At 44.3% G+C, this 14,538-nt stretch overlaps 1 protein-coding gene across 2 annotated transcripts in view; it reads left to right on the forward strand.

Moving 5' to 3' along the window:
- The first annotated feature begins 614 nt into the window (after positions 1–614).
- The window catches only part of DHX15 (DEAH-box helicase 15), a 40,604-nt gene continuing 26,680 nt past the window's right edge, over positions 615–14,538 (forward strand). The window contains exons 1-3 of one of the 2 annotated variants that reach the window (XM_018565571.1): positions 615–789; positions 5,980–5,985; positions 12,771–13,104. In XM_018565571.1, coding sequence (XP_018421073.1) covers positions 728–789; positions 5,980–5,985; positions 12,771–13,104 — 402 coding nt within the window. In that variant the 5' untranslated portion in view covers positions 615–727. The remainder of the gene's footprint in view (positions 790–5,979; positions 5,986–12,770; positions 13,105–14,538) is intronic. The other variant, XM_018565570.1, reaches the window with a different exon arrangement.

Raw genomic sequence — 14,538 nt, forward strand, 5'->3', positions numbered from 1 at the left:
TTTTATAACATTATTACACATTGATACCATTGCTCACCCCTTTCATATGTATAATTAATTATAAAAAATGCCTTTAAAGTGAACCTTTCTAGAGAGAAATAGGAGAACTGCCAATGCATACTGATCGGAGCCTCAAAGTAGTAAAGGATTAGAATAACAGCCAGGCAATTCACATTTCAAAGGGCATGGCAGCCCCCATGTCTCTCATTGAAGGTTTTCTAGAACATCGCTGCAACACACAAAACCAGATCCTCCGCCATGAGTAATACACCACTTCACTGTCACTCTTCTAACGCAATAATCAGTCATGAACACGCCCCTATCTTCCCGGCACCGCCCCTTCATCTATGCACCGCCCCCTGTGTTCCCCTGACCTTCCATGCGCTGGACTCGTCCTCCCTGCATCGCCCCTCTCTTCTCTGCACCGCCCACTCTAGCCTTCGGCATCGCACACATCGCGTGAAGCAGCTGTCCAGACGTGATGACGTCTACGTGCGTTCGTCTGATAGGCCATGCAATGTTCCAATCCTAGGCCCCTCGTGCGCCCCAGGCCGTCCAATCGCTTTGCTTCTCTCGCCTCGTGTCGCCGCTCACACCTCCCTTACCCCGCTGGTGTCACAGCGCATGCGCCCTCCCCCTTCTCGCGTTCCTGAGCCCCGGCGCGCTTTCTTCCTCCGTACGGCCTTAGCACGGACACGTGACCTCCGAGGCGGTAGAAGCAGAGGCCATGTCGAAGCGGCACCGGCTGGACCTGGGCGACGACTATGCCACGAACAAGAAGAGGGAAGGGTGAGTGCCGAGCGAGCTAGGATGCTTCCTTTGTCCGCGCAGGAATATGGCGGCGGCCTGATTCGAAAGGCCTGACTGTGCCGGCTGCGGCCTAGCTGCACGATGGTGGCTGCGGGGATGCTTTTGGCAGGGAATGTGTGCGAGGTGACTAAATGGAGTCCGAGCTCTTCTGCCGGTGGTCGCAGCTCTCGGTTATCGGAGTTTGTGCGGCAGCCTTGTGTGTATGCTAATGTAGGCGATCCGTCAGTGTTACCTCAGGTGATGGAGAGACATTTCAGCCCTTCCAGAAGTAGAACTGAATACTGAACCAGAAGCTTTCTTTTCTTTACCAGTACAGAACGGTGGAAACGCCTGTCGGGTTTGGTTCTATTTATGTCATTTTGAGATTTCTGCACTTCCGGTTCTGTAGGGACGGCAGGATGGGAAAGGAAACCTCTTCGTTGTGATTTATAGTACCTTATTAAACAGGTGTCCCCATTGATAGATTTGCCTTCTGGTGACAACTCAAAATTTTGTTTTTCAGTTGTGACAAAGGGTTAGCAGAACAAATAAAGGTGAATCCCTCTAATGGACACACGGACTGTAATAACCTGATGGGGGGGATGTAACCCCTCACCACACTATCCAAATACCTACCGTAATAGATGCTAAGACTTTATAACACCCCCACCTTTTTTTCCCTGTGTAGTCATGTGACTCCCAAAGCCCCGCATCTGTGTGATGATAGAATGGGAAAGTTGTAGAACACATCTCAGGTTTTTGTTTGTGTTCTCGCTCTGAAGATTCACTCTTGTTATGTCCAGATACAGAGAGGAGACAAATCCTAAATTAATGAGTTGTCACAGCAGGAAATGAGGGGGAATCCTTTATTGGGGACACCTGTTTAACCCCTTCATGACTGAGGCCCTTTTTTCATTTTTTGCACCCATGTTATATTCCACATTTTAGGCCTGAAAATGACTTAAAACCCCCCAACATTATATATTTTCTGAATGCCAACACCCTGTAGAATAAAAGGGTGGTAGTTGCAAATTTTTATGTTTCGCAATATTAGCGCAACTCCTTATTAAACCCCAACATTTAGTGAAAAATTTAATTTAATGCCCCAAAACACAACAAAATACCAATTTTTTTAATGAAATATAAAAGATGAGGTTACAACGAGTAAAACGATACCCAACATGCCCAGGTTACAAATTGCGTGCATCCGTAAAACGGCGAAAAACCCCAGTACCCCAAAAAGTCCATAGAAGACGCTTTAAAAGCCCCCACAGGTCATCAATTTAGAGATACCCCAAAATACTGGCCCTAGAATTATTGCTCTCACTCCGGCGTGCGCGGCGATACCCAACATGTGTAGCGCGTTCGTCGTTTTCATACGTAGGCGCACCCGACATGTGTTTACGTGGCGACGCGCGGGGGCGGGAGACTTTAAAATTTTTTTTGATTATTATTAGATTGATTTTATTTAATTTTAATTGAAATAGCTTTTTTTTTTTTAACTTTGACTGCTCTTTAAGGTGATGCTGGGGGTCCAAAAGACCACCAGTGTCACCTTTACACTGGAAATAAGCTATAGGATCATGCTCTCACTTTGGAGAATCTCCTCCCTTTGCTGTGTCTTTGGAGCAGGAAGTGAAATCTCCCAGATGAGACGGATAAACAAATAACTGATGGGTCTTAAAGTGACACCAAACTCAGGAGTTAAATCTTAACGCATTCAAGTACCTTAACTATTAACAAAAATGTATCTTATTTGTATTTCACTTGGCTGTAGATCCTCAAATCATCTCTGAATTGGAGGGTGGCTACTTTTTGTTTTCTTATGGTCCCTGTGTGTGTTGTAAAGCAACCACCGCTCCAAGCTCACTCCCGTGATGGACTAGAATATCAATACAAATGAGTAAACTGAACATAAGATCCATCTACATGCGTACATTTAATCGCAGCACGGCAATATGTAACTCTTTGCTAGAGCTGCAACAATTATTCGATTAAGGCGATTAAATTCGACGATGGAAAACGCTTTCCATCGTCGATTCGTCGGCTAAAATTCAAATTTCCCTCTTACGTCCGCCGCTCGTGACACGCCCATGCCGGCTAAGCCGCTCTCGCGCCAAGCCTACCGCACACGCTGAGGACATGCATCTGGCCCTCTCCTCCCGGTGAGCTTCCCGACTCGCCGCTGCCCGCCGACAACCAACAACGCCGCTGCCCGCCGACAACATCGTCATTCAAAGTGAGTCGAGATCGGCAGGGAGCTTTTTAATGTTTCCTGTTTTTTTTAAAGCAGCACACTGCAGAACATTAGCAGCTATAGAGTAACAACAAATCCCAGCAATAATACATTAAACACCCTGTATACACCCTGTATAATGTATTATTGCTGGGATTTGTTGTTCCCCCTATAGCTGCTCATGTTCTGCAGCGTGCCGATGTATTATACATTGGTATTCTGCATAGCTGCAACAATTATTAGATTAAGCCGATTAAAGTCGACGATGAAAAACGTTGTCAGCGTTTTCCATCGTCGATTTCGCGGCTAAAAATTAAATTTCCCGCTCGCCGCTCACGCCCACCTGTTGGCGGCTCCATACACGAGTTACGCCGCGTACCAGCTCACCGCAGAGCACGCCGCTGCAGCGACTTACAACGATTCATAAACGGGTAAGGGGGACCTGTTTTAATGTTTCCGGTTTCAGGGGTGTGGAAATTTTAGAAAAAACTACTTGTCCAAGGACTAAAGCGGGGGCCAAATCTACTTGTCCCTCATGACAATCTACTTGTCCTGATACAAAAAATAATAATTTTAACCAAAACCGTATTTAGTAGTTCTAAGAAGCGCTTATCATTGGTCAGTGCCGTCAGGTGACTGCGTTGACCAACGAGTGCTTGCAATTTGCGAGCGAAATTCAGAATACATGGAACAGGTACAGATAGTACACCCATACTGGTGGACGGGAAGGACCATTTGCCGAAAGGTAAGTATAGTGGGAGGGAGATTTGTGCGGGCAATTCCATTTTCCCAAATTACTTGGGAAAGTGAATTTACCCTTTAGGGTTGGTGCAGACTTGGGGATTCCCGGAACGTGCGATTGTGTGCGGTGGGATACAGCGGTTGCATCCGCATGTATGGGGTTACATCTGCGTGGCAATCGCTGAAAAAAAGGTAGATGTACCTATTTTCACGACATGCACTGCGCACGATCGGCGGTGGTGTGCGATTCCTTGACCCCCCCAGCCATCCACTCGGTTTCACCCCGGTCATGCCAGGCAGATTGCGCGTTTTTCTTGCTGCAATACCGACCAACACAGGAGTTCTAGCCCAGCACTGTTGCTAGAACCTCCTGTGATAGGAACGAGCAGCGGCCGCCGGGGACAGAGGCTGAGGGAGGTGACAGAGCCTGTCACTGCTCCACGTGCCACGTCACGGCTCCACGCCCTCCGCTCCATCCCCAGTTCTCAGCGCTCCGTCCACGCTCTCGGCGCTCCACGCCCCCAGCTCGCAGCGCTGCTCTCGACGCTCGTTTAAGAAAAAAAACCAGCCCTGCTACTTGTCCGTAGCAGGGCTAAAATAGTGACAACACAACTTTGCCCGGAACTACATGTCCCGGGCGTCGGGCGATACGAATTCCACACCCCTGTGTTTAAAAAAAAGCGGCACACTGCAGAACATTAGCAGCTATAGAGGAACACCAAATCCCAGCAATAATACATTAAGCAGCCTGTATAATGTATTATTGCTGGGATTTGTTGTTCCTCTATATCTGGTCAGTGGTAATTTGCATTGCGCAGTATAATCATTATACAGCGAAATGGAGAATACCACCAGCTATAGAGGACTACAAATCCCAGCAATACATTATATACAACGCAATGCAGAATACCAGCAGTTACAAAGGACTACAAATCCCAGCAATCGTACATTATACGGTAGTATGATGTACTATTGCTGGCATTTGTTGTATTCCTATATAGCTGCTGGTATTCTGCATTTCGCCGTGTAATCATTATACAGCGCACTGCAGAATACCAGCAGCTATAGAGGACTACAAATCCCAGCAATAATACATTATATACAGCGCAATGCAGAATAACGCCAGCTACAGAGGACTACAAATAATGCCATCTATAAAGGAATACATCAGATCCCAGCAATAATACATTATATACATAATAGTATAGTATAATGTACTATTGCTGGCATTTGTTGTATTCCTCTATGGCTGCTGGTATTCTGCATTGTGCCGTATAATCATTATACAGCACACTGCGGAATACCAGCCGCTATAGAGGACTACAAATCCCAGCAGTAGTACAGTATAGTATAATGTACTATTGCTGCATTCCTCTATAGCTGCTGGTATTCTGCACTGTGCGGCTGTATAATGTACCTAATTGCACACCACACTTTATTTTTTACTTCCACCGTGCCAAGCTTTCTCCCGTGAAGGACATCAATCTCAATAGAAACTAGTAGTCCATCACTGGAGCCTTTTTTTTGTCCAATTAATCGAACTTAATAATTGGCTAACTAATCTATTATGAAAATAATCGTTAGCTGCAGCCCTACTCTTTGCCATGCGCTGCCACAAAGTTGACAGACCCCTGACATTTCTCTTTTGTAATAGAAAAAGAAATTGAGGACACAGAGTCCGCGGTCTCTTTTTTTTTTCTACAGCCCCTGTTATGCATGAATGGAAAGCACTCAGTACAGACGCTCCCCATTCATTCACAAACTGGAGATAGAAAACACGTATCCAGTTATGAATGGGTAGGAGCCTATGTACTCAGCTGCTTCTACCCATTCAAAAACTCATGAATGAACAGTCAGCGCTGGGGGATCGGAGGGGGTGGAATCCCTGCAGGGAGCTGTGAGTGACAGTCACAGCTCTCTGCAGGGATAGATCGAGAAGTGAGCGAGCGACGGTATATGTTCGCTCACTTCCTGATCTACTGCGCTGACCTGTGACAGTTTCATTGTCACAGGTCGGCTCAGATTATGAAAATCACTTGCCTCATAATTCTCTTTTAATAGCTGTCGTCAGCGTTTTTTCAGCCACTGATGACCGCTATTAATTTACAGGGGATAGTCATTCCGCTTATAGTAGAAGTGTGGAAGCCACCATTGTAAGGCTTACTGATGTGGGCAGCTGCAAGCGGTTGTGTTCCACCTTAAGTCGGTGACAGCGAAGGGTTAATGGAGAACTATGGGGTACACATTTTTTTGTTTCCTTTTGATACAACAGTATGTTTTGTAATGTACTCCTGTAATCAAAACTGCCCCGTAAGCTTACAATTGAGCTAAATATACTGTGGGAGGGGCTAAACTCTGTGCTGAGAAGAGTATGGAGCCTCCTCTCCCACTGAGTGACAGCAGCTTGTAGAAGCTGTTGCGCATTCATGAGAACCTGTAGAGCCTCAGTAGCTCAGGGCACATCCTATCAGTCTATTCATGTCTGGTCACAGGTCTATGATCACCCTCCTCGCCATCCTTCTCTCTGCTGCCTCGGGACAGACAGGGAGAAGAGATAGACAGCAGAGTGGAGGAGAGAGGGGGGTGAGGACAGAGCTGAACTAACGGTCCTAGGGTGGATGTGGTATGAGTATTGTCTGTAGGCAGCAGTATGGCGAGGAGGGGGGAACGAAAGACAAACTGCAGGATGGATGTCCCCTTGAACTCATGAACGTGCAGCAGCTCCTACAAGCTGCTGTCACTCAGTGGGAGAGGGGGATCTCGATAATATTGTCGGGATCGCTTCTCGGCACAGAGTTTAGCCCCACCCACAGTATATTATATTGAATTGCCAGCTTACGGTGCATTTTTTATTTCAGTAGTACATTGCAAAACATTCCTGTATCATAAGGAAACTAAAAATGCAAAAAACGTGCACCTCATAGTTCTCCTTTTAAACATTCCAGGAAAAAGTAGTGTGTTTTCTTTGTATTTCAATTTATATCTATTGTATATTTGATTTATTTCTAGATCAGCTTGTGATTGCATCTTTTAGAATTGTGTGTTGACACACTGTAAACATCCAGCACATCTTTATATGCACATGTAAGGGTGCCCACACACCTTATGATAATCATACGATAATCGCGGGAAATCCCGCGATCGTACGATTATCGTAAGGTGTGTGGAAGCGGCCTCTACTTCTGTAAGGTCGCACGACTTTTAACTTACGAACATGTTCGAAAACCTGCTGAGCATCGTACGATTTTCGGTCGGTGTGTAGCATGTTTGTAAGATAAAAGCCGGACGGGCCGGTGTGCGCAAGTGCACACTGCCCATTCGGGATTGCGGTCATCGGAAGCCCGCCCCTCAGGGCGGCGCGGGTTGCGATCATTGCAAGTATGATCTGCCTGTCTAAGATAGGCAGATCGTACGTTTTTTTAAATGACCTTAGTACCATTGCAAGAGAAAAGTCTTGCGATGGTTGTAAGGTGTGTGCATTGTGTGAAATGACATTACGTGGTAGGAGGCAAAGGATGGCCACTTGCGTGACTAAGTGGTCTGTGGAATGCCTATGTATGAATTGTTTTAAAGGCCTTAGGAAGAACGTGTACATCCCAAAAAAGACGTATTTACATCAACTGTTTTTAGCTCTTCCAGCTTCCCACGGTTTTTGGTCAGACTTTGAAACATCACATTTTTAAATTATTTTTCTCCCCATTTTTTTACTAAAGGAGATTATTATATCTCCCTTTACTTCCTGGAACTCTGGCACATGTGATTAGGACATGTGACAATGCACATCATCTCAGGGGAGGAAAATGCCTTGAGATTGCATGAGATTACAGAGATGAGGTTTTCCAGCAATGTGGTGCTAATGTAACTAGAGCTGCAGCTAACGATTATTTTCAAAATCGATTAGTTAGCCGATTATTAAGTTCGATTAATCGGTTAATCGGATAAACAATAAAACAAATTTAAAAAAATGGCTCCAGTGATGGACTACTAGTTTGTATTGAGATTGCACTCCAATCTTAGGTATTGGCTACATCACTAATGCCTAAGAGGACCAGGAAGTGGCTAAACAGTAATTTTATGTAAAATAAAAACATGTTTATTTAATGATGGTAGGTGATTTCATATCAGGATGTAGAGCTGTATTCTGATGGGAATTTTTAGTGGAAGGGGTAAAGGTTCACTTTAAGACACTGCATTTATGTAACTTTGTTCACGGAACACATGGCAAAGCATCAGTCTGTCTTGTACCTTCTGATAGTGAGAAAGTATCTTTGCCAGGTGTTTATTCTTATCTGGGTCTTGTGGAGTTTTACTTTCACTTACTTGCCTGGTGACCATGGCCTCTATGATTGAAAGTGTACATAGTTTAGATTCATCACTTTACCTGCTGAGGAACAGAAGGGGCTGAATATGTCTGGCCACATTTACTGCCTTGCTGCAGTCTCCCACAAGGTAGTTTGATTTGAAGGAGAAAATTATACAGATTGTGAAATGCTTATACTGTGGTAGCTGAGCCTGTGGAGACAAAAAATAATAGTCTGAAATTAACTGAAAAGAGTTGTGGGCTGAGCCCAGGGGGGAGCCGAGAAAAGTCATATTTAGATAAGCTTTCAAGAGAGCCCTAAACCCAGGAGTTACATTTTTTAAAATGCATTCAATACCTTAATTATTAACAACAATGCATCTTATTTGTCTCGCTCAGCTGTAGATCCTCAAATAATCTCTGAATTGGTGCTGACACTGTCCTTCACTCTTGTCATAGACTATAACTGCAATACAAATTACTACACTAAACATGAGATTGTAGTCCATCACGGGAGTGAGCTTGGAGCGGTGACTACTTTACAACACACAGGGACCATGGGGAACAAAAGTAGCCACCCTCTAGAAGGAAGGACAGTGTCAGCACTAATTCAGAGATGATTTGAGGATCTACAGCCGAGTGATATACAAATAAGATACATTGTTGTTAATAAGGTATTAAAATGCATTTTTTCAATGTAACTCCTGAGTTTAGTGTCACTTTAAAGTAGAACACCACAATTATATCACAGAATACAAATATCTTCTCTGTTCCATTAGAAATAAAATATACTCCCCTTGTTATGCAGGACCTGCTGCATGTCACTTGGCAGTTTGGTTCTTTAGAGACATGAGTGGGAAATCTCCCTTTCACCTAAGAGGAGGAAAAGTCCCCAAGGCAGCCCTATGTCTCCTTGAGGAAGGGTCCCTGCATCACCCCAATATGACACAACCCTAATAAAAGTGTTCACGTTTTCATCTTTAATGGAGTGCTGGTGACTTTTCCTCTTGCATTGAGATCTGCACGGCACCATCTTCTGTCATTGCTAGCACCAACTTACCACAGTGGTCATAATGCTTTATAGTGTACAACTGGCATCTGTATCACTCCTCTTCCACCTGGTACATGTGCTTTGCAGTCCCATGGGCTCTAATCAGTTTTCTTCTGTAGGTTGACAAGAGTGTAATCATGGGCTATCATATAAGTTATATTTATTTTTGTTTTGGCTAGAGATAGGGATTAACATGATTGTCAGGTGTTTGTGCCTTTCTGTTACTCAATAAATCCTCTCCCATGTGGTAGTTAGTAAATGTGGATAGAGCTGCAGCTAACGATTAGTTAGCCGATTATTAACCTCTTGCCGTCCGCCCGTAGTAAAAAAACGGACGGACGGCACTGCAGCATCTGCGGGTTGCCGTCTCCAGACGGCAATTTTTTTCTGCTCGCGCGCGCCCCCTAGCGGGCACGCACGGGCAGAAAAGACCCGCTAAATGCACACACCCGTTACCGGGTGTTTCACATATAGGCGATCGGCGGGTCCATAGCCCGCCGATCGCCTATATGTGCTCGTTCGCGGAAGTACGATTACATTTTTTTTAAAATGGCTCTAGTGATGGGACTAATAGTTTGTATTGAGATTGCAGTCCATCACAGGAGCAAGCTTGGAGCGGTGGAAGTAAAAAAGAAAAAAAAAGTGTTGTGTGCAATATAGTGAAATGGAAAGTATAAAATTATACAGCAATGAATGCAGAATGGCACCGGCTATAGAGGACTACAAAATCCAGCAATAGTACATTATACAGCGCAATGCAGAAAACCACCAGCTATAGAGGAATGCAACAAATGCCAGCAATAGTACATTATAGCTGGCGGTATTCTTCATTGCGCTGTATAATGTACTATTGCTGGGTTATGTAGTCCTCTATAGCTAGTGGTTTTCGGGATTGCTTCACTATATAATGTATTATTGCTGGGATTGTTTTACTATAGCTGGTGGTATTCCGCATTGTGCTGTATAATTGCTGGGATTTGTAATCCTCTATGCAGCGCAATGCAGAATACCACCAGCTATAGTAAAACAATCCCAGCAATAATACATTATATAGTGAAGCAATCCCGAAAACCACTAGCTATAGAGGACTACAAATCCCAGCAATACATTATAGAGCACCATGTGTGGGAAAGTGCAGGCTTACCTGAGCAGTCTTCCAGCAACTTGCTTCTGAGATCGGGCCTGTCTATCGGCGGCTGTCATTCCCCCACACCTGCTCCACTTTACTTCTTCTCCTCGCACCTTTTTCCGATCGTGGATGTGGGCGGGTGGTGAGCGGGAGGCAGGGAGAAGGTGTGGATGCGGGCGGGTCTGGCAGCGGAGAGTGTGAGGTGGGGAGGAGGTGCAGCGTGTGTGGAGCCGTGAACAGGGCCAACTAATCAGAAGCCGATCGATGTCTCTGCCCTGCAATTTAGGTTGAAATTTTTGCAAACTGGAAAAGATTGTCACATTAAAAACATCTCAGTCTAGTTCTAATGCTTGTTGGGGAGACTAAAGAAAATTCTGACAACCTACCACATTTTTTTCTGCTTAATTTCCTTGCATTACAATCTTGATTTAAGTATGACGATCAATTTATAATGAGCGGATATTGCTGCCCACTCTCAAGTTCACTTCAGTCTTAACTACCACGGAGTGCATTTTGCAGCCCATTCATGAAATGTATGTTATTGAGCCTGAGACAACTAATGGCGTACCAGCTGGAGGACAAAACAGAGAAAACTGCGTTTTGTAGAGGTGGTCATGTGACTTTAGAAGGCGCGTGTGCAGTGCACATTTATTGCATGACTGCGATTTAGAAGTGTGCAATTCTCTCATTTCAAGAGATCACAAGAATTTCTCAGCTACTATTGTAGCCATTTTTTATAATTCCGAAAGGCCCATTCACGCCAATGCCGTGCGTTATTTCACTGTGCCTTTCAATTAACACATGCTAAGTCGCAACATCTCTACCATGCATTACAGTGCAGCAGGTGTGTTGCCATTTGTTTTGGCACCCCAAACGCACCTCGCAGACGCTTGACCTCGCCACAACATGCCGTACTGCAATACATTGCAGCACAGTCGAGTGCTTGATTGCGCGTCCATTTTTGCAAGTTGCAACTAATATGCAGACATCATTTTCTGTCCAACAAACCTATTGAGGGCCATGTTTTAAATCTGTGAATGTCTGGAACTTGGCTTTTTTTTACAACAGTATTGCTCTACATAAGAGAATTAATGTTTTAAGGAGTAATTGGTCACAGTGACTTCTAAAACCTACCTGTGAGCTTTCCCAGATCTTTAACACTGAACTCCAGCATAACAGTGACCTCAATGGTACAGTGCCATTGAGGTGAAAGCACCACCACGTCCCCTTCCGCCCCATAACAAAGTGAGCCGGCTGCAGTGCGTTCCAGCCAGAATCGGGCCGGAACGCACTGTCTGATGTGTACGGGCACTTAACATTTGCTGGGTAAACATGAAAACAGAAGCCCAGAGCTTCACCTGTTGGCTGGAAGTTGCAAAGATGAAATATTCACGAGCAGTATTTCTATATTTATCTGATTTTAAAAAATGAAAACCATTTTAACATTTTTAATCTGATCACGTTTTTTTGTGTATTGAATCTAACAAACCAAATATACAGAAATATCCACATTCCTTTGTAGTGCTTTGTGCCCTGTAATCTCAGTCAAGGTCCAGTTGGCAGACTGGGTAATAGGTTTTCTTCATAAAGTTGCAATCTGCACAAGTAGAGATCATGTTGGATTACATTAGATGCACACAAAATCAAGATGAGTAAATTCTCAGAAGACTGGTTGGCATCGCGCCCAAAAAAATGACAGCTGCTAGTAACTCCTTGGAGCCTTTTCTTCTGTCAGTGGAAGTGTAGGTTTCTCTCTGGTTTCTTTAAAGTGCCTGCTATAGACAAGATTCAATCTAATGGCTTCATAATCCTACCTAGTCCTAGAGTAAATACCAGTCCTCACGATTTGGAGGATTTATCAGTTTGCTTTAATATTGCTGTCTATTGCTATGTCTGGAAACGTTTCTGTCTGTAACACTTAGAGTTTGTATTGAGCTGATGCCTGCAAACAGTTCCGGGGTAAGAATGGTAAAAGATGGATTTAACTCTTGCTTGCCTTTCTCTAAAGATGCACCTTTTCTTAAACGAATAACACTAAGGGCAGGTTCACACCAGCGAGCCACACGGAACACATGACCACTGGTATGTGCTAGGAGGATTAGTGCCAATGCCGATCACAGTGCATCGCAATTATTGTCTTCCACTTTCTTTTTTATTTTACGTGATAAATTACATTTAATTACATTTTGTTTTACACCGCAGCATTGTTGCAATACTATGGTTTGCATCACAACATGCTGCAGTGATCACATTTTTTTCACTGCAATGCTGTGGTGTAAATTGCACCGAAAACAAGTGTTTTTTGCCTAGTCTATATGTTGCAGCTGTGCTGGGTAAGGCTGCCAGCATCTGGGGTGAACAGACCCTAAATCTTACTGTTGCTTGGATGATTTTGCTTTCTCTGGTAGATTCAGTCATCTTTATTTTACGGTTTGCTTTAACATACACTAACTTAATCTATTTCTTTCACCTTTGTTACTGTTTGCTTTAACATACATTAACTTGATCTTTTCCCTGCTTTTAGGAAGGACAGAGATCGAGATAGAGATGACCGATCAAAGGATCGAGACCGGGACAGAGATAGAGATCGTGAAAGAGATAGGGACAAGGATAAGGATTCGCGTAGTGCATCAAATCCCCCTTTCATACCCGCTGGACTTCCAACAGTAAAGCCGGCAGCAGTACCTCAAGGCATCAATCCATTCACCAACCTGCCCCACACGCCACGCTATTATGAGATCTTAAAAAAGCGTCTTCAGTTGCCGGTCTGGGAGTACAAGGAACGGTTTACGGATATCCTTACCAGGAACCAGTCCTTTGTTTTGGTTGGAGAGACTGGTTCTGGAAAAACCACACAGGTATCTATCTGTTTCTTTCTGGAGAAATGCTGACACATATCATTTAAGTATATCAGACAAAAAAATGAATAGGTTGTTGCTTACAATTCATGAAGTGGTGACTGTGTTTACTTTTTTTAAGGCAAAGTACATTTAGCTAAGTGGGCTACAGACCCATTTTATTCCTGTAGATGCGCTGTACTCCACTGGATAGCTGGAGGCTGCCATGAGTATGGCTCATGTGTAGGAATAAATAGAAGTAGGAAGAGTTATTTATAATACACTTGACATTTTGAATCTACAGTATTCAAGAGAGGCCAAATGTTTAATTTTTATATCTTGGCAGCAGGGATTGATTAGTTCGGAGTGGTGTTCTCACAGGATACCAGTCAATGCCTCTGCTTCCAAATTGCATGGTCCAGATGTAATGTTTCTACTTAGTCAGTGAGATTTTCGAAAATAATGACCCCCTCAAAACTTCATACTGTACAGTGCACAATTTTAAAACTTTCTGCAAAAGCCTGGTTGCGCAGAGATTAGACTTCAAATGCGTTAGCTTAATTGTAAAATATGGGTACTTTTTACATTGGTTCTGCTAGGTGTAAAGCATCTGTGTTTGTAGCAAAACAACCATCAAGACCATTACTCCCAATACTTTCAGATTTGTATTTCATAACTTGTTGCAGTGTTTGAAGATTTTGATCACCCAAATCCTACCTGTGTTATTTTGGCTAATTAAAGGAGAACTATGAGGTGAGTGCTTTTCACTCACCTCATAGTTCTAGCTGACCTGTGACAATGAGACTGTCACAGGTCGGCTCAGTAGATCGGGAGGTGAGCGAACACATACCGGCGCTTGCTAACTTCTCGATCCTGTCACGGCTCTCTGCTGTGACAAGGAAGGGGCTGGATTCCCCCCTCTCGCTCCGATCCGCCAGCGCTGACTGGCGGAACGGACGGGGGAGGGGTGGGTACAGCTGGCTCTGCCTCTAGATCGGCAGTCACGCAGCTGGACGGATCCCGACAATTGGGATGGGACGGATCCCGGCACAATTGTCGGGATCCGCTTCAGCTGCGGCGTCTCAGTATACCGCGAGCTGCTGCGTCCTATCTGTTGGGCTGATATGATCCATGTGTGTTCCATCCAACCCTAGGGGCACAAATTTGAAAAGGCTGTGAATGGGTGTTTGCATTAAGGTTGGATAAACCATCCAGGGTCTACAAGAGCTTGTATTTCAGTCCACTGGAAAGAATGGTTTACTGATTAGAAATGTCAGCAGTGAGGTTTCTTCTTGCGAACCTGTAACTTGTGAATAGTGACAGCTTGGATATAAGAGTGTGAATGTTACTGGTTGTGTCCAAATTGGGGGGTTTTGGGATCTGATTAGCTAGAGTGGAGAGGACATGGAATGAGCAGCCATAACTTGTTCATTGTCTGGTCCCTCTTGTCCTTGT

This window comes from Nanorana parkeri, unplaced genomic scaffold (genome assembly GCF_000935625.1).
Source record: "Nanorana parkeri isolate BGI_ZX_2015 unplaced genomic scaffold, ASM93562v1 scaffold859, whole genome shotgun sequence".
In the NCBI taxonomy this organism is placed as follows: Eukaryota; Metazoa; Chordata; class Amphibia; order Anura; family Dicroglossidae; genus Nanorana; species Nanorana parkeri.